The sequence below is a fragment of the Miniopterus schreibersii genome, assembly GCF_964146895.1.
Source record: "Miniopterus schreibersii genome assembly, chromosome: 15".
NCBI classification, from domain to species: domain Eukaryota; kingdom Metazoa; phylum Chordata; class Mammalia; order Chiroptera; family Miniopteridae; genus Miniopterus; species Miniopterus schreibersii.
In genome coordinates, this window is record NC_138115.1 from 52,074,733 (window position 1) to 52,098,250 (window position 23,518).

At 55.9% G+C, this 23,518-nt stretch overlaps 1 protein-coding gene across 4 annotated transcripts in view; it reads right to left on the reverse strand.

Annotated features, from left to right (window-relative positions):
• The window catches only part of ITPR1 (inositol 1,4,5-trisphosphate receptor type 1), a 181,795-nt gene extending 161,339 nt beyond the window's left edge, over nucleotides 1-20,456 (reverse strand). For all 4 annotated transcript variants that reach the window (XM_081159979.1, XM_081159980.1, XM_081159977.1 and 1 more), the window contains exons 1-4: nucleotides 20,278-20,456; nucleotides 19,397-19,477; nucleotides 2,686-2,793; nucleotides 172-242 (exon numbers count right to left, since the gene is read on the reverse strand). In XM_081159979.1, the coding sequence (XP_081016105.1) occupies nucleotides 172-242; nucleotides 2,686-2,777 (163 nt within the window). In that variant the 5' untranslated portion in view covers nucleotides 2,778-2,793; nucleotides 19,397-19,477; nucleotides 20,278-20,456. The remainder of the gene's footprint in view (nucleotides 1-171; nucleotides 243-2,685; nucleotides 2,794-19,396; nucleotides 19,478-20,277) is intronic.
• Nucleotides 20,457-23,518: the final 3,062 nt, after the last annotated feature.

Here is a 23,518-nt window from a genome sequence, read left to right on the forward strand (position 1 = left end):
TCACTCACGCGTGTTCAAGAGGTCACAGAGCTCCGAATGCAAACCACACTTTTTAAAAAAATACGTAAGGAAAGAAACATTCGACGGCTTTAGAAAACAAAACCACACACAGCAACGCGCTTCATACATTTCCCAGCGAGGCAAGCCGCCCTCTCAAGGTCGCCACCATACCTCTGAACTTCTTGGGTGGATTGTTCAGGTCCCCGGTTTCCGGCTGCACAACACAGCGATCGTCGACCAGCCTGCAGAGAAGACAAAGGTGAATGCTACATCAAGCCTAAGAAAATAAAACCCTAAGCACTACGCAGAAATCAAACGGCCAGGCCTGTTCCCGGGCCCAGCGCGGACTGCGTGTTCTCCCGCCGCCTTCTCCTGCCGGGGGCTGTTGACCCCGAGGTTCCCCTGCAGGCGCGGAAACCTAACCCAGACACCCAAGCGTCTGCCTCGGCCAAGGCCACCTGTGCCACTGTTTTCTGTGGCTCCTTCCTCCTAACCACGTCCACGATGGACCCGTGCCCAACACGCAGTAAGGCCCAAGCTGGGAGGCCCAAGCAAGGGGCCGGTGCACTCAGCCGTGGGTAGCGGAGGGGCCCACTTCGTGCTCGGCTGTGCGCTAGGCCCCTGCCCGTAGGGAGCTCAAGGTCAGCATAGGAGCCTCAGAAGCAAACTGAGGGGGAGAATATAACCTCAGGGCTGTAAGGGAAGAAAGAACAGGGCGCCCCCAGGAACGAGCTGTGCCTGAGGCTGTCGGAGCAGCTGGGCGGAGGCCAGGGGAACCGCTGAGCTGGGAGACGAGAGAGAGAAAGGTGGGAGGAGGGAGGCGGGGGCGCCGTGGGAGCAGGGGGCCGCAACGCGTGGAAATAAAAGGGACTGTGGAGCCTCAGAAATGACCAGCGGGGCCTCAGAAATGACCAGCGGGGCCTCAGAAATGACCAGCGGGGCACGTGGAAAAATTAGAAGCAATCAGCCCGAAATGAAGTGAAGCCCCGTGGCTGACGTCCTGAGCCGTCAAACGCACTCAGCTCTTCCGGAGGAGCCAGTTACAGGCTCTGTCCTGAGCAGGCGGAGCAGCGAGGCCGCGAGGCGTGGGGACTCCTGCACGTCCCCAAGGGGCCGTGGCGGGACCGGCTGAAACCTAACCCTCCAAATCCACTCTTACCCAGTTATCCTCAAACTTCATGTCCAGGGAACCAAGGGGGAAAAGACGCCTCTGGGGGGAACATCAGAGCCCAAAAGTCAAAGCAGAGCCACCCTCGGGGCACAGAAGGAAAAGGAACCTTCTGAGTCACGTGTTCGGAACATTTGCAGAAAACTCCGATGAAGTGAAGAGCCAGGGCCGCCTCGCAACTAAGAACAGAGGCTCTGGAGGAAGGGGCTGTGGGGAAAGGGGGCCCCGAGATTTCAGGGCTGGCAGGGGCTCGGCCACTGACTAGAACTGAACCTGGGCAGCTGGAAGGGGGGGGGGGCGGCACCATTAAAAGAACTTGGGGCCATGGAGAAAAGATGGGCATCCAGATTAAAGGGGCATCCAGATCAGCGCGGTGGGCAGGGAGGGGCGGTCAGCCCTGCCAAGGGCACCGTTAGGGCCGTGGTCCCGCTGTCCTGAGTCTCCGGGATCCTGGCACCCGGGGCAGATGCCCAACCTCTCTGATCCTGAGGTGTCGCCTCCGTGAACGGCGACATGGGACGGTGCTGTCAGAGCTGTGTGGGGACTGAGGCTGATGTAGGTGCAACGCCGCAGGCACAGAGCCGGGAACACCCACGGGACTCACGGAATTAGCACTGTTGCTGTTACTGCTAAAAGGTAGGGAACCAGGAATGGAAGGACGGACGGACTCGGCCAAAATAAAGGGACAGAAGGGCTCTTTGCCAAAAGCCAGGGATGACATTCTACCAAGTGAGTTCTGAAAATGAAATGTTCACACAGTGGGGTCCCACAGAGCTATAATTCCGCATCTGAAATACTTGCTCCTTGAGGCCAGGGCGACCCAAGTGCGAGCCCAGGGCCCTCGCTGCACAGTCCAGAGAACGCGCAGGCTCTAAGCCACGGCTGTGATGGAAAGGGGGGCTCCGGCTGCTATGGGGGGGGCTGCTGGCCTTCCTTCCCCCCATCTCCTTGAGAGGAGCTCCTGCCAAGTCCAGCAGTGCCGCCCGGGCCTCGCGGCTCCTCCACGAGACAGCGTGGACCCCTCCTGCGGCTCCGGAGCCGAGCACCCCGACTCCGTCCCGCGTCCGCCACGGGGGCCACATCCCTGCTCGCTGCCTCCTCGAGACGATAGAGGCGGGGAGGCTGTGCAGTCAGCGGAGTCTGTCTGCACTGTCACAAGCTGGGTAAGAACTGAAGGAAGCTCAAAAGGGCAAAAACACGATTTACAAGACGCTGTGGGACTCGCTGTGGGACTTGCTGTGTGACCTGCAGCGTTTGTGACTCTCAAAAGCACGTCTTTGGGTCTGTAAACATCAACCTTAAGCTTTACCCCATATCCTCAGCACGTCCCCCGTCTAGAGGAAGGAAGGGGAAACCAGTAAACTCTGAACTGACGCGGGATTTGGTTTCATGATTCTCACCACCCCTGGAAAAGCCAAGCACAATGGGACCATTCTTATCTTAGAAAAACCAGTTTTTAAGTTGATGTTACGATGCCTTAAACAAATCCCGCCACAGAAGAAGTCAGGTGCTCTTACCCCAAGGTGCTGATAAATCCATTTGTCGACCCCTCGGCGTACAGGGAACAAATGTCTCCGATATGCAGGAAACTCGACATTTTGTCAGACATGTCTTGCTCGAAGATCCTAGACAAAGTAAAACAGGCAACGTTTTCAGAAGGAAAGAAATGTTCAGGGGAGGGGGAAAAACGTCCCCGAGCGTCAGCTTTGCTTAGCTCCATTTTCCAAAGCGCCCTACTTACAAGTCAAATAGAAACAAGAGTGTGACAGGCAGGCAATTACGTGCGCCAGGAGAGGGCATGTGCCACCACATTTCCCCCCTATATCATCGAGTCTCAGGATGTTCCGGGCACAGCAACGCACGGTCCTAACATGACGGATCTGCTCCCGCCCGCAGGGGACCCTGGATATGAAATGGTGACTATGCCACGGTGGGGACGCCGGCCGAGAACACTGCAGCGGCAGGGGCTGGGCGTCTGCCCTGTGAAACACTCACTCGGTCGGCCTCGGGCGTGAGGCCCAAGGGAACGCTGGTGTAGAACGTGGCCTGGAGGTGCCCGGGCCAGGGACTGAGCAACGGGGTGAACCTCAGAAAGGGAGCCCTGGGGACAGGCCCCGCGCAGCTCCGGCGGCCTCAGAACTCCAGACCGGACGCCCCTCCCGGCTGCCACTTCAGTCTTCCCTTCCCATCCCTCGCCCGAAACACCTGCGGGGGGGCAAGGGCCTCAGCCCCCCAAGCCCTTCCCCCAACATAGGTGAGAAGAACTGAGGCTCCGGTCAGTCAGGAGCCGGGGTCAGGAGTGCACACAGCTAGTTGGGGGCAGTCCCAGAAATGGCTCATAAGTTCCAGGAAATCTCCACAGCCCCAAATCCATCTCACACACACACACACACACGCTCGTCCTGACTCCTGGGAACAGCCTTCGTCAGGGCCATAAATATTGAGGAGTGGGAGCCGGTTATAAAAAGCTACGCTGACGCTGAAAACACGAGGTCATTTTCCGTGGGAAGACCTTGCTGGTGTGGACTGCGGGTGACGCCCGACCGTTCCCGCAGGCACCTGCTGTGTAGACACGCGGCGGATCGGGTTGTCCCCAGACTTTCCTGTAAACGCAGACCCCCAGAGCCTCGCTTCCCGTGTCTCCCCTCCGGTTTCCCCGCCACGGGAGCTGGGAGGCAGGGGAGCCACTCGCTCCTGGAATTGCCTTCTGGGGGCCCAGTTGCCTTCCTGGAAGAACTATGCAGCCAGGACCCACAGGAAGGCCCGGGAAGTGCCTCTCCCACCCTGGCAGGAGTGCTGGTCCTGGACACCAGCCCGCAGACAACCCCAGTTCAGCCCTGGCCAGTGTTGCTAAATCGTTAGAGCACTGGCCTGAGCACAAAGGGTCGAGGGTTTGATCCCCAGTCAAGGGCATGCACCTGGGCTGCAGGCTCAATCCCCAGCCCCTGTGCGGGAGACAACCAATTAATGTCTGTCTCCCCCCCCCCCCCCAATTCTCTCTCTCTAAAAAAGATAATAAAATAAAATCAATGGAAAAAATGTCCTCGGGTGAAGATTAACAAAAAAACCCCACAAAAACCCTGGGCTGAGGGCTTCACAAAATCTCTCGCTGACCCCTCACGACCACAGCTTGCAGCAGGCACTGCCATGACTCCCCTTTCGTTGGGGAAACCGAGGCACAGAGAGGGTCTGGTGCCCAAGTTGGACCTGATCAGCAAGCAGGAAGGCCAGGGCGCAGTAACCGGCCCACGTGACTTGTCAATGGCAGTCCCCGGGGTGGAAATGTCCCCCGTTCTTACTCGGGGGGGGGGGACGGACACACGGAGAACTGCCCTGAGGGCAGGGGGCCCAATCCTCTGCTGCACCCCAGCCCCCCATCCAGGGGCCAGGACAGGACAAGCAGTCACATTCGGGTTCAATGCAACTACAGCGTCACCTCGTCTGCCGCCCAAGTGATCTCGAACTGTTTTTTAGGCGATTGTTTTCCTAAAATGAATTAAAGCCAAGCTTATTCTGTTGGATCAAGGGTGGAGAACAGGGGCCTGCTGGCCCCTTTCAACCGATTTCTATGAGAAACTTGGGATCCAGAAACAAAATTTCTGACTTATATCCCTGGGAAGACGTAGCCCCCCCCCCCCCCCCCCCCCCCCCCGGCCACCCCCCCTGTGAGTCTATGAGGCGAGAAACAGACTCAGGACACCTGGGTTCACCTTCCTGCCTCACCATCGCCACCTGTGCACACACCCTCCCCGACCTTCATTCAGTCCCTTGGGGGGGGCGCGGAGGAAACGGGGGAACCCTGCCTGCCTCTCAGGCTCACTGTGAGGGGTGAGCTAACAGTCCACGCAGGGTGCTCAGCACAGTATCGGGCCTTACGAAGTGCTCGTGTTGGTCTTTGCAAATGGAAGCGACACTTCGCTCTCCCTGCCCGTAACTGGGATCCTTCCACATGATGCAGGCTTCTTACTCTGCCAAGTCTGTGGGTGACACACCCCGATAAACAAGGCCCCAGGGACGTGTAAATCCTTCTGTAAGCCCATGAGTGGCCCAGGCTTACTGCTGTTCGGCCCCCAGATTCACAGGACCTGGAAGCCAGGGCCAGCTCCCCCTTCCCCCTTCTAACATCAAACAGGCCCCTGCTGGGCGGGGGAACCTCTTCAAGGGAAGATCTTCCACTGTGGGGTTGAGACGGCTGAAGCAGAGCCTCACCGAGAAAGAAGCATGTTCGCCTTTCAAGCGGCTCAAGATAAGTTTTGGACTTTTTTTTGGTTAAAAGCTTTGACTGTGGCAGAAACTTCACTTATAATTTTCCCCACCTATTTCTCCTGCATACACTTAACTAATTGCATTATATTCATTTTTCTAAAAAAAAAAATAATAATCTCCACTTTCGCCTACACACAATTCAGAATGTAAAAGTTAGCAGCTCCTGAAAGGAGACGAAATTAGAAGGCCTTCCTCAGCCAGGAAGTCACCTCAGGTTCCACCTGTCCCCAGGGCGGGCGGCCACCGGGGAGATTAGAGGTCTGACTCGACGCTGTGCCCACTGATGGGCCTGAAACCACAGGCGGGCAGGTTTTTACTGACTCGCAGGAGCCAAGCCCCCTCTGTTTCATTAAAAGGAAGCCACCTGGCCCGGCTGGCGTGGCTCAGCGGCTGAGCATCGACCTAGGATCCAGGAGATCGAGGTTCGATTCCCAGTCAGGGCACATGCCCGGGTTTCAGGCTCGATCCCCAGCAGGGGGGGCAGGAGGCAGCCGATCAGTGACTCTCATCATTGATGTTTCTGTCTCTCTCTCGCCCCCTCTCTCCCTTCCTCTCTCTGAAATCAATAAAAAATATATTTAAAAAATAAACTAAAATGAAGTCACCTGGCTCTGGGGTGCTAGAGTCTGACTTTCAGTAATGGGGGAGGGGTACCAACGCTGCCCTTAAATTAGGCCCCGCCGAGCACTGGTGTCAGAAACCAAGGGCCCAGCCCCACCCGCCCCTGTGCACCACTTGGGTGCTGTCCGAGCCCCCGCTGGTTTCAGCGCCCAGTTACCTTACCTTTGACCATTTTACATACATCATCCAAGACACGCAAAATACCCAGGAGGCCTGGATCAGTAACCATTTACCTTCCTTAAACAGTTCAGGAGACTAACTTGACTCATCTACTTTTTTAAAAATAATTTTTAAAAATGTTTTTATTAATTTTCAGAGAGAGAGAAAGGATGAGGGAGAGAAACGTTGACTGGCTGCCCCCATCCGATTCCCCCGCCTGGGCCTGGGCCCTGACCGGGAATTGAACTGCGACCTCCTGGTTCGTGGGCCGACGCTCGACCCCCGAGCCACACCAAGCGGCTGGAGTCATCAACGTTCAACAGCTTCTGCCTGGCTGCCTTCAACGCCCGTTGTTAGAGCCTGAGAGCCACAGGCTCGAGACCACCCATTTCTATGACGGGACAAATTCACCTGAGGCCAGAAGCTACAAGGGGAACGGAGCAAGGGCTGCCGAGCTGAAGCTCTGAAGGAACCTGTGCTGGAGGCTGCTATTCTCAGACGCAGCGAGGAGCCCACGCTCTCTACCTTTTAACGGTCGTCCTCCCGGAGCAGAGCTCCTGGCTGCTTGGTGCAACCCTGCTCGTCTGGGAAAGGATCCCGAGAAGCAGCCCCGGCTCCCAGCGCTCGCTGTTCCTCTGCAATTCAGGGGGAGCCGTAGCCGGGAGCAATTGTTTTGTAAAAACGGCATAAACGAAACCCCATGCAGATATCTCTGAACAGAAAGGTCCGACATGGCACCCAGACTCGGGGATCCCGACTGCATTCTGCCATCTAGGCCTCCGACTCCTCGCTCTCCCAAATGCCCCCCCCCCGCCACACCACCTTTCCAACGACCTCCCTCCCTTCCTGGAAGCCAGGGGCCCTCCCTGGTGCCCCTTTCAGAGGATCGACCAAGTCAAAGCTCCTCTCACAGGGACACCGAGGCACCCCTGGCCTCACTTGGCCTCGCACACGCGGGCAATGGAGCTTTCCGGGGGCCACAAGAAACGATGTCACGAGAGACCGAAGGCAGCAGCAGATACGTGACACATGGCTCCGCTACATTCTATTAAGCCAGATGTGAACGTAATTTGCAAAAATGTAAAACATAGTTATCTCATACGTGTATGTGCCTAACCCATGGACACCGATGACTGTGTGATGAAGGCCTGGGGCAGGCAGGGGATGGAGGGGGGTCAATGGGAAAAAAGGGGGGACATACATAATGCTTTTAACAATGAAGATAAACTAAATATATGTTGTTCATAAAAAAATGTCACTGTGTTAATTTGTGACTTTTTAAAAATGTTTTGTTTATTTTCTCAGTGTTAATTTCTCATACGACAAGCACAGGTCGTTATGACTCACATCAAGAGAAGTTCTCTGGGGCCCTCAATGACGGGTAAGCATGGAAAGAGCTCCCGAGACCCAAAGGTTTGGAAAAGGCTGCTGTGACTTTCCTTTAAGATCAGCACTGGCCCTGGCTGTGCACTTAGGTCTCACACTTATAAATATGAGAAACTGGAAAGAACAGAATTAAAACGCAAGACATATGACTGAACAGCCGGGGCCTTCAAGAGGACCCCTTGATTTGAACCCTAAACCCTCCTCTTTAGTCAACACGTTTATTGAGCACCTACTATGTGCACCCCCTACTCCAGGTGGGGGGATGTCAGTCAACAGAAGACGGTCAAGGTTCTCAGGGCACCTGTGTTCCAGTGACGGCAGAGAGACAGTAAACACACAGACGGAACAGGCCAGACGTGCCAGACAGCGAGAAACACCATGAAGGGAGTCAGGACTGGGTGACGTGCTTGGTGACAACTCAACTCGGGCTGGTCAGAGAGGTCGAGACGTCCAAGCTGAGACCTGAAAGCTGAGACCGAGGCAGTCGTGCAAAAAGGAGTCAGGCGGGAGAGCACTGGGGCCGAGCACCTGCTGGTACAAGGGCCCTGCGGCTGGCAGAGGGAGCGGCGAGTTCAGGAAACACAGCGGCCTGGGCCGGAGACTAATGGGAGAGGAAGGGCGAGCGGGGTCAGGTCCGAGGCGAGAGAAGCCGGGGGCCTGGGGCACTTCACGGGGGGGGGGGGGGGGGGTCTGCCTTTCTCCCAAGTGCGACGGGACGTTTGGAACCTCGACCGAGACACTTGCTCTTTCTGGGCCTCGGTTTCCTCACCTGCAGATGGGGATCATGAGGGCCGGCCTCGCGAAACTGTGCCGGGGATTAAAGGAGAAAGAAAATAAGGGGCTTCCTTGGCAAATAGGAAGCAGACGCAGGAACGCCCCTGTCTGCTGTTGCTCGGATCTGCTGTATTTTCTACGCCCGTGAACGACTCCTACTAAACCCCTCCCAGCTCCGAGATCAGCCTGAGGGCCAGCGAGCCCACACGCTCGGCGCGTGGAGACCAGGTCGGGCAACTCCGGCGGAGCCTGCTCTCGCTGTTCCCAGTAAAACCCGAAGCATTGCCGGTGAAGGGACGACCACGTTCCCCGCGTCAGCCAGCCTTGTCCCTGGGCCCGGAGCACCGGGGGTGGGGGGTCATTCTCCTGCTGAAAGACGCAGCCAGTGGAGACCCGCCGGCCTCCCACCTCCATCTCCTACCAAAACAAAGGGCCTCTGCCAAAGTCTTTTAGCGCTGGCTTTCTTGCTGCTTGCTTTACAAGTGATTGTTAAAAGAGTAAAATCAAAAGGCTTCCTTTAAAGTGAGGCAGCCGAGAGAAGGGCTTATGCTCGGAGACTTAAAAGCGGCTGGAGAGCCGAGAAGCCACAGGCGGCCGGTCCCCAGCAACCAGGCAAGGCCTCAGGGGCCACAGCCGTCACCAACACAAACGGCACCGCTTGGCTCTGAGGTCAGGCAGCCCCCCCTCCGCAAGCCCCGGGCGGCCCAGGCTGACCGCAAGGCCTCGCGGAGGGAAAGCCAGAGTGTGCCCAGGAAAAGGAAGGGCCGCTGGCACTGGATCGATCTCCTGGCCGGGGGCCAAGGCCACTCCCTCCGGAGGAGCACCAGCCTCCCCAGGATGCCCCGGCCAGATACATATATGGTAACACGGCTGGAGAGCCGGAGAGAAAGCCCACTGCCTCCTCGGGGACCCTCCCAAGGGGAGAGGCTCCCTCGGTGGCCGCTGCCGTCACCGGGCACTCACACGGTTAACTCTGAACTTCTTTTGCGCAAAGACTCATCTTTACTGTGAAAGGAGCATGCGCAGCTCCCTTCCGAGGTGGACGCCCGGCCGGCCCCCACGGTCCCCACGAGCCTTCTTGCCCCTTTAGCGGCCAATCAGACTGTCCTCAGAATCGCAGCCTGTCCCACCCGGAGATAATTTATTCTACTGCAAAAAGCACTTCCCTCGGAGCCTAGAAAGTCACTTTCTGCTTTCGTTTTCAGCCAGTCCCAAAGGACGTCACCAGAGCAGAAGTCTCCGTGCTCAGCAGGGCCTCCGGGACAACCTCAGAACAGGCAGGGACAGAACACGCTTCAGAGCCTGTCTCTGGCTCAACTGTTGCTCGTTACAGACACAGAGACCAACACACAAAAAGATAAAACCCACCGGCCTTGTCACAAGCATGTCCGCAGGTGCATTATCTACACATTATTTCTCAGAAAAGCTGTCAGTGCGGCCATGTGCTCCTGTGTCCCGTGCTCCTCAAGGCCCATGGAAGAGCCACCAGCCCAGAGCTCGGGGCTGGTGGTCAGAAACGTGACATTTCGTGGGTAGAGTCACTTAGCCAAGTTCCTCATTTTATAGGTAGAAAAAGCAAAAAAACAAGACACAAAACTCCGAGTGATTTCTTGGAGTACACACAGCCAATTAGTGGCCGGAGTTCGACCGCAGGGCTTCAGAAAGCAAGGCCAGTGCCCAGGGCCGGGAGGCAGGGAGGGTGTTTGTTAAAAAGTTCGAGTCGGCCCCAGCCTGAGGAGATGCCCCTCTGCCCACAGCCTGAACCACAAAAGCCAAACAAAATACGACAAAGAAACCAGCAAAGCAGTTAGGTTAATGTCCTGAGAGAAAAGTCTCACTAGGTCCAGGGAAATCACTCTAGGGCAGGGAGTCTCAACCTCAGGGTGGGTAACATTTGGGGGCACATCGTTCCTTGTTGTGGGGACACGTCCTGTGTGGCAGGAGGTCCAGCAGCACCCCTGGCCTCTACCCACCGGACACCACCCTCTCCCCTCAGCTGTGACTACAAAACATCTCCAGACTTGGCCAGATGTCCCCCCTGGGGGGCAAAATCACCCCACTGGTGAGAACCACTGTCCTAGGACATAGGTTTGCTTGGTTTTCATCTCCGAGACCTCTGCGAGCACTGGTTAGCCTCCAACGCGGCGGCAGGGACCCCGAGCCGGTGTTCTCGCACCTACTCTACAGGAGAGGGCACAGATGTCACAGGTTTCGCCTGCACCCAAGAGGCAGACAACGCTCTGCTCGGGAGCCCCCCCTCTGCGGTCAGGCCGGGTGACACAATGACAGCCGAGCGCAACTTTGTTTCACTACCCAGTTCTTACCTCCACTCCCCTTCGTTAACACTCAACAATCTCCCAAGCCCAACACCCCCCCAAGAGCAACATCTCAAAAGCTATCAAAAGGGACCGTTTCGTACATTTCTACACGGTCCCCACTTCGCTGTCCACAGCAGAAGGGGTGTTTCAAAGAAATACGCCAATTCAATAAATATTTAATCAGGAGGATACAAAAGATTAGATTATTCGGAGAAGGAGCCTACAGCCTTTGAAGGCAGATGAAACATGCAGATAAATAACTTCAGTCCAAAACATTCTGGGAGAATTTACAACGTGCCAGGCACCTTGCAGGTTAAAAATTGAAAAGGCCCATGAGGAAAATAGATACAAAGGGACACAAAGTTTCAAATGACAAAAGATTTTCAAGTACCAGGAGAGGCTGCACAGAAGAGGAAGCCTTTGGGCTGGGGAGGTAAGGATTTGGCAAGGTGGGCGGAGGGGGCGGGGAAGGGCGCAGCAGGCGGAAAGGCGGAGGCAGGGCGCGGGCGCACACAGGGCGCAGGGCCGGGGTGCCTAAGTGAACGTCCCCGAGTCTCGGGGTATGTCAGCCTTTTCTGCTCAGAAACGTGCGCGCGGGATGCTTTTACGCTGTTTTTGCAAAAACAAAAATCACTTCCCAGATAAAGCTCCTCCCGAAATGCAAATAAACGCAGAGGAGGAACTTGGCCACTCGCGATATTTTTTTTCTTACGTTCATCGCTTTGTGAAGTGGAACAAGATAGTCCAGACGTTCTGCTGACTCGATGGGTCATTAAACATCATAAAACATAACTTCCTCAAAGCGCCCAGCAGCGGGTCTATTTCTGTGACTTCGCCACCCCACGGAGTCCCCACGTGGAGCTTTCTGCCTCTATCTGAACAGCCAAGACCAACGTCCCCAGAGGTCAGCGCCGCAGAGAGACCTGCCGGCCCCAGGCCCAGGCGCGGGACTGAACCTCCCTTTCCGCTGAGCTGCAAATGAGGGTGCAGCCAGGGGAAGCGCAAAGGTCAGTTTCCACAGGTGAGGGCCGGCCGCAAAAACACGAAGTAATCGTGGCAGTAAAGGAGCCGCGAAAAGGCCCAGGGCCAGCACCTCCCCGCCGCAGGCCTCACACTCCCACAGGGCGCGAGTCCCCCGGGGCCTTGCTGAAAACGCAGGCTCTGACGCAGCTGAAGCCCAGGATGCTGGTCTGCTGACCGGGGATGGAGTGACCAAGACGTAGGACACTGCTTCTTGAACTCTGGACTGCGACCCACCGCCAGAAACTGACAACCCCCCGCTCCCTGTGCGCACGCGAGGCACTGGGAGAGACGGTGCGAGGACGCTTGTTGCAACGTACACAGTTCTTTTTAAGTACCCGAGCACTATACTTTGATATTTTCTATTCTAGTCTACCTCATTGAAAAAATCCACAGACCAAGGGCCACTTAACTGCTGTCACAGGCCCCCAGAGGGTTGCCACGCAGCTTGAAAACCCCGGGTGTAGAGCAAGGGGTACCTTCCCGCTGGCCGGGGCCGAGCTCGGTGCCTTAGCCCCAGCGAACTAGCGCTAAGACTGCAACCAAACTGAACAGCTGAAGCGCACGTTTGGAAATCCTTTTAAAAAGGCAAGGATGTGTTGACTGCCTTTTGGAAAAGCTTTCATTAAAAATGTTCAGGTTGTAAGTTTTCTTCCCTTTAATTTCTGTTTTCTGACCTCTATGACAATGACAAGAATACCTGTCCGGCCCTGAGCGGAGGTCGCTAACTAACAGTTCCCTCGCAAAAGAACTGGGGGGCCCTGGAGAAAAGGCTGGTTACGGGTCTGGGAACAAGAAAGACAGATGAACCCGGAACATTTTGTCAAACCAAAAGCGAGAAAGCTACTGAAGACAACTAGGGTGTGTCTTTTGAACCCACTTAAATAGCCTCTCTCTTTGAGCAAAGATGGACACTTTGAACATTAATAGGGAAAATTACACAAAGAGAAACATATAAAATACGTTTAAATCCATGAGTCCACAATGATACTAACAATAAAACATACCCGCTGGTCATCTTGGAGGGTTTCTCAACAATGGCCCTGATGGTATTTATTCGGGGGAGGGGGGGGAATGCAGTGAATTGCAGGCTATTTAGCAGCTGACCTGGCCTCTAACCACTGGATGCCATTACCACCGTCTCCAGATGTGACAACCAAGTGTCCCCAAATGTTGTCTAATATCCCCCAGTTGAGAACCCTTTCCAGGGATCATGCTAGAGAATCAACTCCTTATTTTTGAAAACTAGTAAAATACAGAGAGAGAGAGATTCAAGTACGAATCCTGTCTTTCTCGTATGAACTACATCCCACTGAACCAAAACCTAAGTGGAGAAAGTTTCTTCTTATATAATATTCCAGACAAGAAATGAAGAAGGGAAAATAGAATTAGGAGTTTTGTAACCACGAGGGAACTAGCGGGCTGAGGCGATGAGCACCTATGGTTGCTCGTATCACAAGATGACACACCCAGACGTCGCAGGTGTCACACGCTCCCCCGAGGGACGTCCACAGGACAGACCTGGCCGAAGGAAGAGCCTCTGCCTCTACATCTGACGACCGAATTATGCTACATACGGGGACAAAGGAGCACGTTCACCGACACCACACTGGTGCAGTCAGCAAGGTCCAAGCCCTGGGAAAATACATCACCGCATTCCTTCAACAAGAACCAAAAAAAAAAAAAGAAAGAAAGCAGCATGGAAAAAAAGAGGTGGAATAGGAAACAGTCATTAAAAGGCTCGCCAATCATCTGTAACGTATCAGCCTTATTTGAGCCCTAAGTCGAACTGTTACATACGTATACATGTTAGGTGTGTTTTTAAATACATGTAGCGAGGAAGTGAGAGCACAGACTTGAGTCCTTTCCCACTGAAGTTCTGCTTTTTCTTGATGTAACAGTTCCGCGACTGTGTATTTTAGAAAAGCACCCAGGACCGCAGGTGCGCACTACGGTACAGATGAACCGGCGTGTCGGGGGTTTGCTTCGAAGGCTCCCGGGGGGGAGGGCGGTGGGCGCAGGTGAAACAAGGCGGGTCATGAGCTGCTGGCCGTGGGGGGCAGGGGTCGGTAGAGGGGCTTCGTTATATATACTAGGATCCCGTATCACAGATGTTCCAAATGTTCTATAGTAGAGGTTTTTTTAAAAAAAAAACTTAAAAATATATATGTTATTAAATTTTAGAGATACAGAGGAAAAGAGAGGGAGAGAGAGAGAAACATCAATGAGAACCACCCATCAGCTGCGTCCTGCAGGCCCCCGGCTGTGACTGACCCGCAGCCTGGGCACGCGCCCTGGCAGGGAAGGGGACCGGCGGCCTCTCGGGGGACCGGGGAGATGCTCCACCAGCTGAGCCGCACCAGCCAGGGCGTCAAGTTTTTCTTTTAAATGCAGACAGAAAAGTGCACCTGGCCCTACCTACCTCACGGCATTGGGTTACTTTGAAGAACAAATGAGAAATTCTATATTTAAAGGAATGATTACGAGGCTTTATCCCCGTAATAAGATAGCTAACACTTGAATGGTGCTCTATCGTGCACTTATTTAAAAAAAACAAAACAGAACAGCGTAAACTGAAAGAGGAAGCCTGGACTCGGTGACGGTGACGGCACCTGAATGACACGCTCACTGTACCCTAGTGGTTCCACGCATGTCATCACGCAAGTGAAATCCCATCAAAGGTAGAGCCACCTTTGGAAAAATGAAGACACAGATGTCGACCTACTAACAAGAAAAATGCTCCAGATACAGAGTCAAAGGCAAGGTCCCGAACAGGAAGCACTGTCGGAGTCTCTCTTCATGACACATAAATACACGCGTAACTTCTGTGTATGTGAACACGGAGAAAGTCTGACCCCCGCCTCGGGTGGTGGGGCTGGGGGTGACCGGTTTTACTTTGTTGCTGATCTTTACTTCCTGACGTTTCACTGTAACTGAGTATGTACATTTTACACACTAAGTAACAAAACGCGTGTTTGTTATAAGTGCGCACAGGTGAAGGGATGGCTTCAGTTCCGGGGCAGGACCGCTTATCTGGAGCCTCACGCCCCTCAAGGGTAACGCTACGGCCCAGTCGGAGTCCTCCTCGCGCGGCTCCCCCCTCAAGGTCAGACTGGCCGGGCGCAGGAGTTTGCCTTGAAGACAGACCCATGGGAATATCATCAGGTCCCTAGAAGGTGTTGTCCAAACCCCCTGTAGGTTCGCCCTTCATCAAAGAGGACTCCTTTCCCCCTGCAGCGAATGACAATCCCAGGTAAGCCGTGTGTTTAACCAGACCGTCCAGAAATGAGTTTCACCCTCCATCGAGTTCTGACCTGGAACGTGACCCTGACACCCTCACCCGTCTCTTCAGAGAGGACGGTGTCGGGCGGTGATGTCGGGAACCACACTGAGAATCGTGAGCCTTTAGAAATCCTGAGGCATAAACCACTGCTCCCCTACACCACCTGACCTTGACTCCCTCCCCCGTGTGAACACCTAACACTCGCCCTCGGCCCGAGTCACCCTGACCCCCTGACCTTCCCCAGTGAGGCACATGTGCTCCCATCTCGGGCCCTTTGTACTTGCTGCCCAGCCCTTCGGAAGGTCCTTTTGCCCAGGTAGCTACATGGCCAACCACTCGCTCCCTCAGCTCTCTGCTCAAATGTACTAAACATATATGTATATGGCTAATCCTCACCTGAGGATGTTTTTTCCACTGATTTTTCAAAGAGCGGAGGGGGAGAGAGAAACATGGATGTGAGAGAGACACATCGATTGGCTGCCCCCCGAACGCACCCCGACCAGGGCTGGGGATTGACCCTGCAACCCAGGTACACGCCCTCGGCCGGAGCTCAGCCTGGGACCCTTCAGTCCTCAGGCCGATGCCCTAACCACTGAGCCCAACCGGGCAGAGCTGAAACGCACCATGTTAAAGAGCCTTCCCTGGCGCCCAGCCCCACCGAGCACTCCGCCAGCCCCTGCCCTGCTGTTATTGTTTGTTTAGTGGTAACACACACACATAAAATAAAACTGACCATTTTAACCACTTTCAAGCGTACAGCTCAGTGGCATCAGGGACACTCACTATTGGACAACGCATCCATCTCCAGAACGGTTTCCGCTTCCCAAAGTGAAACTCTATACCCATCAAACAAAGTCCCCGTTCCCCCCACCACCCAGCAAACACTATTTTACTGTCTCTACGGATTCCAGTGCTCTAGGTACCTCACGTAATTGCGATTATAAATACTTGTCCTGATTGTCTTTGGCCCAGTGTCCTCCAGATGCACCCATGCGGCTCCTTTTCAAGGCCAAGCGACGGTCCACCGCGTGTCTAGGCCACACTGAGCTCACCCATTCACCCGCCGGGCGCACTGGGTTGTTTCGGTCCTGCTATCGTGAGCGCCGCCGCTGTGAATCTGGGGGTACAAGTCCCTGCTCAAGTCCCCGCCTCCCATTCTCTCAGGAACACACCTAGGGGTACACTGCTGGTCACCCGCTAATTCCACGCTGCCTTTCCGAGAGGCCCGCTCACTGCTGCCCACCGACAGTGCACAGGGATCGGGCTTCTCCCCCTCGGCACCCACGCTTACCCCCGAGCCCCTGACGCTGCTTTGCCCTCCCCACAGCGCTCGCTACCGGTTATCCTATAAGACTGGCTTATTCATACTGGGTGCTCCCCCAGAGGGAGCAAAGCCCCTGGGGAACGGGCTTTCATGCTGGATCCCCAGCTTTTAAAACACACCCTGCCACCGAGAGACCAGAGGAGAAATGAAGGAATAACCGTCTGCGCTGTAAGCGCTTGAACGGGTGTTAGAGCTTCTCGAACAGTTACCTCAGCCAACGGCTCACACTACGTCCAGCTCAGGCAGGAGCCTGGACGGCCGGCGCCTGGTTCGCTCTGAGCCGCGGCCCAACAGGCGCCGCGTTCAGGGTTTTCTCAGCTCAGCCTCGCTACCCTCAGAACCACCGGCACTGTGACAACTGGCAGGAGTAACAGAAATGACGTCAGTCATGTCGCTGACGTCGGGCCTTCGCCGCCTTCATCGAAAGAGCTGTGCGAAAACTTGAAACAGCAAACGCGAACTAAAAAAATGGCATGCGCTCCCAGTTACTACCCAGCCTGCGATGCAGTTATGTTTCATTTTAAAAGAGCAAACCTGCAGCACCCAAGATGGGACGCTGGCCTAGTGTCGATCCCCTAACGGGATGGGCCCAAGGACAGCCTGACCTAGAAACCTAGCTCCAGGCCTGCTTTTGTGTTAGGTGTTTGTTGTTTCACTTTGGTTTGTTTCTTAAGAACTGCCTGTAAAGAAATCAGTTTCCATGAGCTCATTATACAGGAGCAAAGAGCCATGAGATTTTTTTTCTCTGGAACTCAGCTGGTTATACACCAGCGGATTAGAAGCTTCCTTCGTCTGTCTCCCACTTTAATACCCAGGTCTTCCTCAGCTGAAATATTTTGAGGGAAAAAGGCAACAGATGTGTCCTGTTGAGCTCATCTACTTCGCTAAGCAACCACCCGGTCTCCTCAGAAGGGCCCACCCCCGCCAGAGGGGCCCACTTGGTCGGAATGGGAGACACCTTGTTGACTCCAGCAAGTTCCACGGGGCTCCAGGTGGAGCCAGGAGTAATACATTCAGAGCGTGACGAACTTTCTCTGCCCGATAAGGCCACCTTGATAGATCTTCTGTTCTGATTTAAATAATTCAAAGAGCAGACTGTACTTTTAACACACACGCAGGAGAAAGGAAAGAGCAAAAGGTTCTGCCCAACTGGCCACAAAACGAACCGAAACGTTTGAGGCGAGGTTTCCACATTTCACAGCTCAGACTCACTGGGACCTCAGCTTCCAAGTTGTTCAGGTGGGGAAATGCCTGATCCCTTTAACCTGCTCAGAGGCCTTGATGGAGACTGGGGTGGCGGGGGACCTTTTTTCTGCCGAGGACCACCTGGATATTTATAACACCATTTGTGGGCCACACAAAATTATCAACTTAAAAATTAGCTATGAAAAAAGCTCCTAGATTTACTGAATTTCGAGTCCCGCCTGCGGTCCCTTGGCAGGGCCAGACCAGATGATTTTGGGGGCCGTACACAGCTGGACCCTCCCCACTCCCGATGGAGATCACCAGGATGGGATAGGAAGTGCATCTGAGGCTGAACTCGGGCAAGACTCCTCATGGTTTGGCTTCTGTTCCCCACATTCAGGCTTTCAGCGTGCAGCCTTCCAAAGCGCCCAGGCCCTCCCCAATTATCCACCCTCTGTTACCCCTGCATCTGCGGCCCCATCAGCCCCTTCTTACATCAGGGGGAGTAGGGTTCACTCCCCATTGGCGGGACACAAGCAAGACTTATTTCATCAACAGCAGTGAGTTTATCGTATTTCCTTGCTTCTCTCTCACCATCCCCCAACTTCGGTGCATTTGTGGGCACAGGACAGCCCCAGCCTCCACCCTGTGTGAGCCACTGGGCACGTGATTTCACCCTCCGCACCTGTTTCTCCACCTGCGCCTGACCCCGGGGGTTCCTGTAAGATGGCCTGGCCCCGGCTCCCCAGTACTTAATGTGTCGGCATTACTGTCAGCAACCAGTGGGAGAAGACTCTTGGGCCGGTTTTTCCTGGCCTGTAGCTCGCTCAGGAGAGGGGAGCTGAACCCGGCCCTTGGCCTTCTGAGTGCCCACGCAGCCACACGAGTCCCCAGAGCCCCCAGAAGGAACTAGACCTCACACATCCTAATGCTTCCCAACCCGCCCGCACTCCCCAGGATCTTATCAACAGGAAACAAGAGCACTAGGCTACTATAATGAAGTGTCTGGCTTTTCTTTTCTAATTAGAAAAGCCCAAAGATTGTAGCCCAGGGAACAGCTAAATATTTAGAATGTTAAAGAAGTTACTAAGACCCGGCCCCCTCCCCCGTTACCCTCTTGTTTACCCCGCTCCCGACCATTGCAGACGAAAAAACTTTGGACGGCTGGATCTGCAGCAACGGGGACCGACGTGCCCCCACTAAAACCTTCCTTCCTTGAAATGCAGTCTGACCATTTCGGGGGGAAAAACAGGAGCTGCTTGTGTTTACAGATAAACGTCGCCCTCAGCTCACAGCCCACAAGGGCCCCTAAGGACAGGGACCCATCCGATCCCAGGGCATCCAGATGGACGGCTCGAGTCAAGGGCTGGATGCCGTACCTTCTGCTCCAAGAACTTCCCTTTTTAAAGTCTAACTCTTTCCATTTGGCAGCAGCCACGTTCATTTCTCGCCGTACAACCTGCCCTGATGAACCGCATGCTCACAGCGAGAAAAAAGAAAGTGACTATTTTAGAGAGAGAGGGAGAGAAGTTCGCTTCTGCTTCCCCATCTTGGCAGGCGAAACCCACTGCATCCTTCAGAATTTAAGTCATCGGCTGGCTGCCGGGGGAGGCTGGGTTCTCAGGCCACCGGCGGGCACCCCTCCCGCTGCCCACTTCATGGCCTTGCCCTCTCGTCTCCTAAACCTTCCCGCGGCTCCCACTCTGCGCGGGGCCCAAGGAGCTGGGCACACTTGCCCCTGGGTGTCACCGGCTCCCTAAGGCCCTCCCCGAGGCAGCGCCAGGTTCTGGAGCCCGGGCCTCGCAGTTTCCCTTCTCTCCCCTCCCCAGCTCCGTGGATGCGCGGGACACACGCTCCCAGGGCCGCAGCTTTCGCCACAGGCTCCCACTCACCTGACCCCGGGTCAGGCACCCTGTCGCCAAAGCGCGTCCGTCCAGCCAGGGGCGCGGATCCGGCTCCTCTGCGGTCAGCTCCTGAGGATTCAGAGAGAAGACGGCGCGTGAGACCAGGAGGCGGGTCCCCGAAAGAAACGCTGGGGATCCCCACCTCCCACCTACTTTCATCTCCGTCCTGGAGAGACCGCCCCCCCCCCGGCGCCCCCGGGGGACGGGCAGGTGGGTGGGACCACGCGGGCGAGGAGTCCAGGTAACTTCGCGTCCTGCGCACGGGACGCGCGCGGCCCACGACCGGGCCAAGTTCTCGGCGGACCCCGAGCGCGCGTCCCCGGGGCGCAGGCCGCGCGTCGGGGGCCCGCATCCCCCGGGGCTGCTCCCCGCTCCGTTCCTCCCGCGCCCCGGGCGTCCTTCCGTTTTTCGGAGCCCTCCCCCCGGGGCCCCCGCACCCGCACGACTCCCCCGGCCCCGCAGCTCCGGCGACCGCTACGTTTTGAGAAAGACGGTTTCCTCGAGCGGACTCGCGTAGGACACCCCCGCAACCGCCCCCCCCCCAAAAAACACCACCACCTATTTCCTGCAGCTGCTGCAACAGTTCCCAGCTCGGGGGATGCGGGTCCGGTGCAGACCGGGTCGCCCTCGACGCCGGTCACCGGCGTCGAGAATGTTTTCTTTCTGTTTTTTAACCTCACATGCACCCACCCCACCCCCCAAAAAATGCCCGCAGTAAAAGAACCCACAGATGCCTGCAAGTGCTCGCAAATCCACCAACAAGTCCCAGACAACGGGGGAAAAAAAAAACAAAAAAAAACAACCACAAAAACTTGTGCGTCCTGAGGACGGTGCAACTCCCCGCGCCCTCGGCCCGGCCCCACCGCTACCTGGGTGCCCGGGGCGCCGCGCCGGTCTGGGGGAGCAGGGCGAGGACAGGGGTCAGCGGCAGCCGGGCGACCCCATGCCCGCGCAGAGGAGCTCGTCCGCGAGGATGGCAGCGCGGCGCCCGCACCCCGGCGCGCTCTCGCCTCCGCCCGCGCCGCCTCCGCCTCTCCCGCCTCCCCGCCTGCCCGCGCCTCCCGCCGGCGAGCCCGCGGACGCGCTCAGCAGCACAGCCACATGGTTACTGCACTTCGAGGCGAGCCCCGGAGCCTTATATAGGCCGGGGAGCTCCCTGGGCAATGTAGTCCGCCGCCCGGGTCGCGGAGGCCCGGGGCGGCGGGGCGGACTACAACTCCCAGAATCCCCCGCGCGGGGGCGGGGCTCTGCCAGACCCGCGGGCGGGGAGAGGCGTCCTGCGGGGTGTCCCGGGTCTGCACCCTGGTCCTGCACCCCCGCCCCCCCGGGAGCTGTCTGGGTTTGCGGGCCGGCACCCAAAGCCACCCCTGGAGGGCGCCCCCGACCTCTGGGGACCTCCCTCCTCCCGCGGCCGGCCCCCTGCCCCAGAGTCCAGGTACCCGCCGGGGGCCGGGGGCCGCGGCAGCTCGGGTTTCTGCGCTGGGAAGTTTTCACCGGCGGGACCCGCCCTCCCCGGCCGCGTCCGAGCCAAGAATTTCAGAAATCCAGGCCGTAGGAGCGCCGCGCTCGCGGCCAGGGACCCAGGGCGCGAGGTGGTCTCTGTGGGGGCAGCTCGGGTTTGCACGGAAAACTCAGCCTGGGAGCGACGGTCCCCGCAGCGGGGGGACACTGGCAAGTGGCGCGGGGGCCCCGAACTGCGTGCGCCCCCCCTCGCCCCGCGGGACGTTGGGGCGCCGGCCTCTCCCTCCCGGGCTCGGTGTGTGTGTGTGTGTGTGCCCTGCCAGCGCTCGTGTGTGTGTGTGTGTGTGTGTGTGTGTGTGTGTCTGTATATGTGTGTGTGCGTGTGTCTGTGTGTGTGCCCTGCCAGCACTCGGGGGTGTGTGTGTGTCTGTGTGTGTGTGTGTGTGCCCTGCCAGCGCTCGTGTGTGTGTGTCTGTGTGTGTGTGTGTGTGTGTGTGTGTGTTGGGGGGCGGGGAGAAAACATTCAGACTGCGACCCCGGCCTGACCTGCTGCAGCAGCCCCTCTGAGCGGGGGAGCTGTAAATTCTTAAATAAATAAACCGCCAACCAGAAAAAAAAGGGGCTTCGGAGAGCGCGGCTGGCACAGAGGCGCGCGTCCCGGCGATGCGCCCTCGCGCGGCTCCGGGGGCGTCAGGGACGAGGCGGGTTTGTGGCCGCTGCCCAGGAGGGCGGGCTGAGCTCCAGGCAGCCGGCCGCTGCCCTTCCTTCCCCCGACGATGTGCATTCGTTCCACAAACGTTTCCAAATGCCTCCTGGGTGCCAGCGCTGGCGCAGGATGGGGAGCCACGACGTCCAGTGTCCCAGAGAGGCCCTGGCTGTGCCACACAGGACCTGCCGGTAACAACAGTGGGCATAATACCCCGGGAGACTGATTGGACTGAGCCCAGACCCCAGGCACGTTTCATGCACCCGTGTTAATGCGTTTTAACAACCCTTAGGCATTTTCTTTACTCCCGTGGGACAGGTGCACACCTGAGGGCTCAGAGAGATCAGGCGCTTTCCCAAGATGACTCGTGAACTGAGCAGCGAAGCCGGTACTGAGTCCTAATCTTTGGGGAGATCCCCCCCCCCACTGCCTCCCCTTTCAGGAGCAGCCTCTGAGCCCTGGGGCAACTCATTTTCATCTCTTTGCCCCAGTTTTGCCATTATAGGAGAAAACCCATTAGAACTTGCCTACTTTCTACCAGGACTGCTTGGTGTAGAGCTGACGGTCTTGGGAAACTTCAGGAATAAATTAGGGGAGCACTGTAGCTGATAACTATTACCGACATGATGCCCAATGAATAACAGCTGACATGTATCAGCTACAAGCCACGTGCCAGGCGTTATTCCGAGCTCCTTACCTACATCATCTCATCAAATCCTATTGACGAATCATGTTTCACTTAGGGGGAAACTGAGGCACACGGACATTAAGTAACTTCCCCCAAGTGACACGGGTGGTGGGCTCTCTGACTCCTGAACCCTGGACCTTAACTTCTACCCTCCACAGCCTCCCCAATGTCAGCATTTGCGCTGTAGGTGTTTGCTCTGTATCTGCTCCTATAAGAATTTAATACCAGTCCAGGGATGAGCACAGCTCTGAAGTAGACCAAATTTGCACCTATTATATTCGCTCCACCCCTCCTCTCTTCCAGCGCTGTCCCTGGTCACTGGGCACTACGGCCTCTGCCCGATGCCTTAAACTACTACTCCCAGCGATCAAGAAACTCCCCCATCTTGTCACAACAAAGGGGTCTACACCTTCTCCATCTGTCTCCTCTCTCCCCCATGAAAACCAAAGGGGGTTTTGGCTCTACTTTTTAAAAAATTATTATTGATATTAAAAAGGATGGGAGAGGGAAAGAGATAGAAATACCAATGATGAGAGAGAATCATCAATCGGCTGCCTCCTGCACGGCCCCTACTGGGGATGGAGCCTGCAACCCAGGCATGTGTCCTGACCGAGAATGGAACCAGCAACCTCTTGGCGCATAGTAGCTACAAGGAAAGAATGCAAAAATGAAACAGTGACAACCACTTTATGCCATATGGGAGTGATGGCTACACCATAGCAGACAAAGGACTCTTGTTACTTTCTTACACATTTTCCTGTGAGCTAGAGGTTTACTATCATCTCAGACATTCCCCCATCGCCCGCCTCACATCTCCCAGACGACTACCCGAAATTGCTCCAGCAGCTGGGCGAGATCTGGGGACTTGAAGAAATCCTGGGAAAGCCCTATTATCTTATCCCAGTGGATGAATGGAAAGGAAATGTTTGTCAAAAGGAAAACAGAAAGTTCTTCTTTACAGAAGAGTTCAGCTCATATAAGTAGAAAGAATAATAAAGTTAGAAAAATCACCATTTTGCAGCTTCCCATGTAATTATTTAGACAAAGATATCAATAGGTGCCCAACTCCTCGGATGAAAGGTTGATGAGAACACGACCCACGAATTGTGAAGTGGGAAATGGACCTCTACGATGAAGAAATACAGCAGTCCCCCCGATTAACCAAGGGGCCAAACTTACCATCGACGATATTGGAGCAATCAGACATTATTGCATCCTAGTCTGATTCTTTTTTTTTTTTTTCTTTTTAATGCTT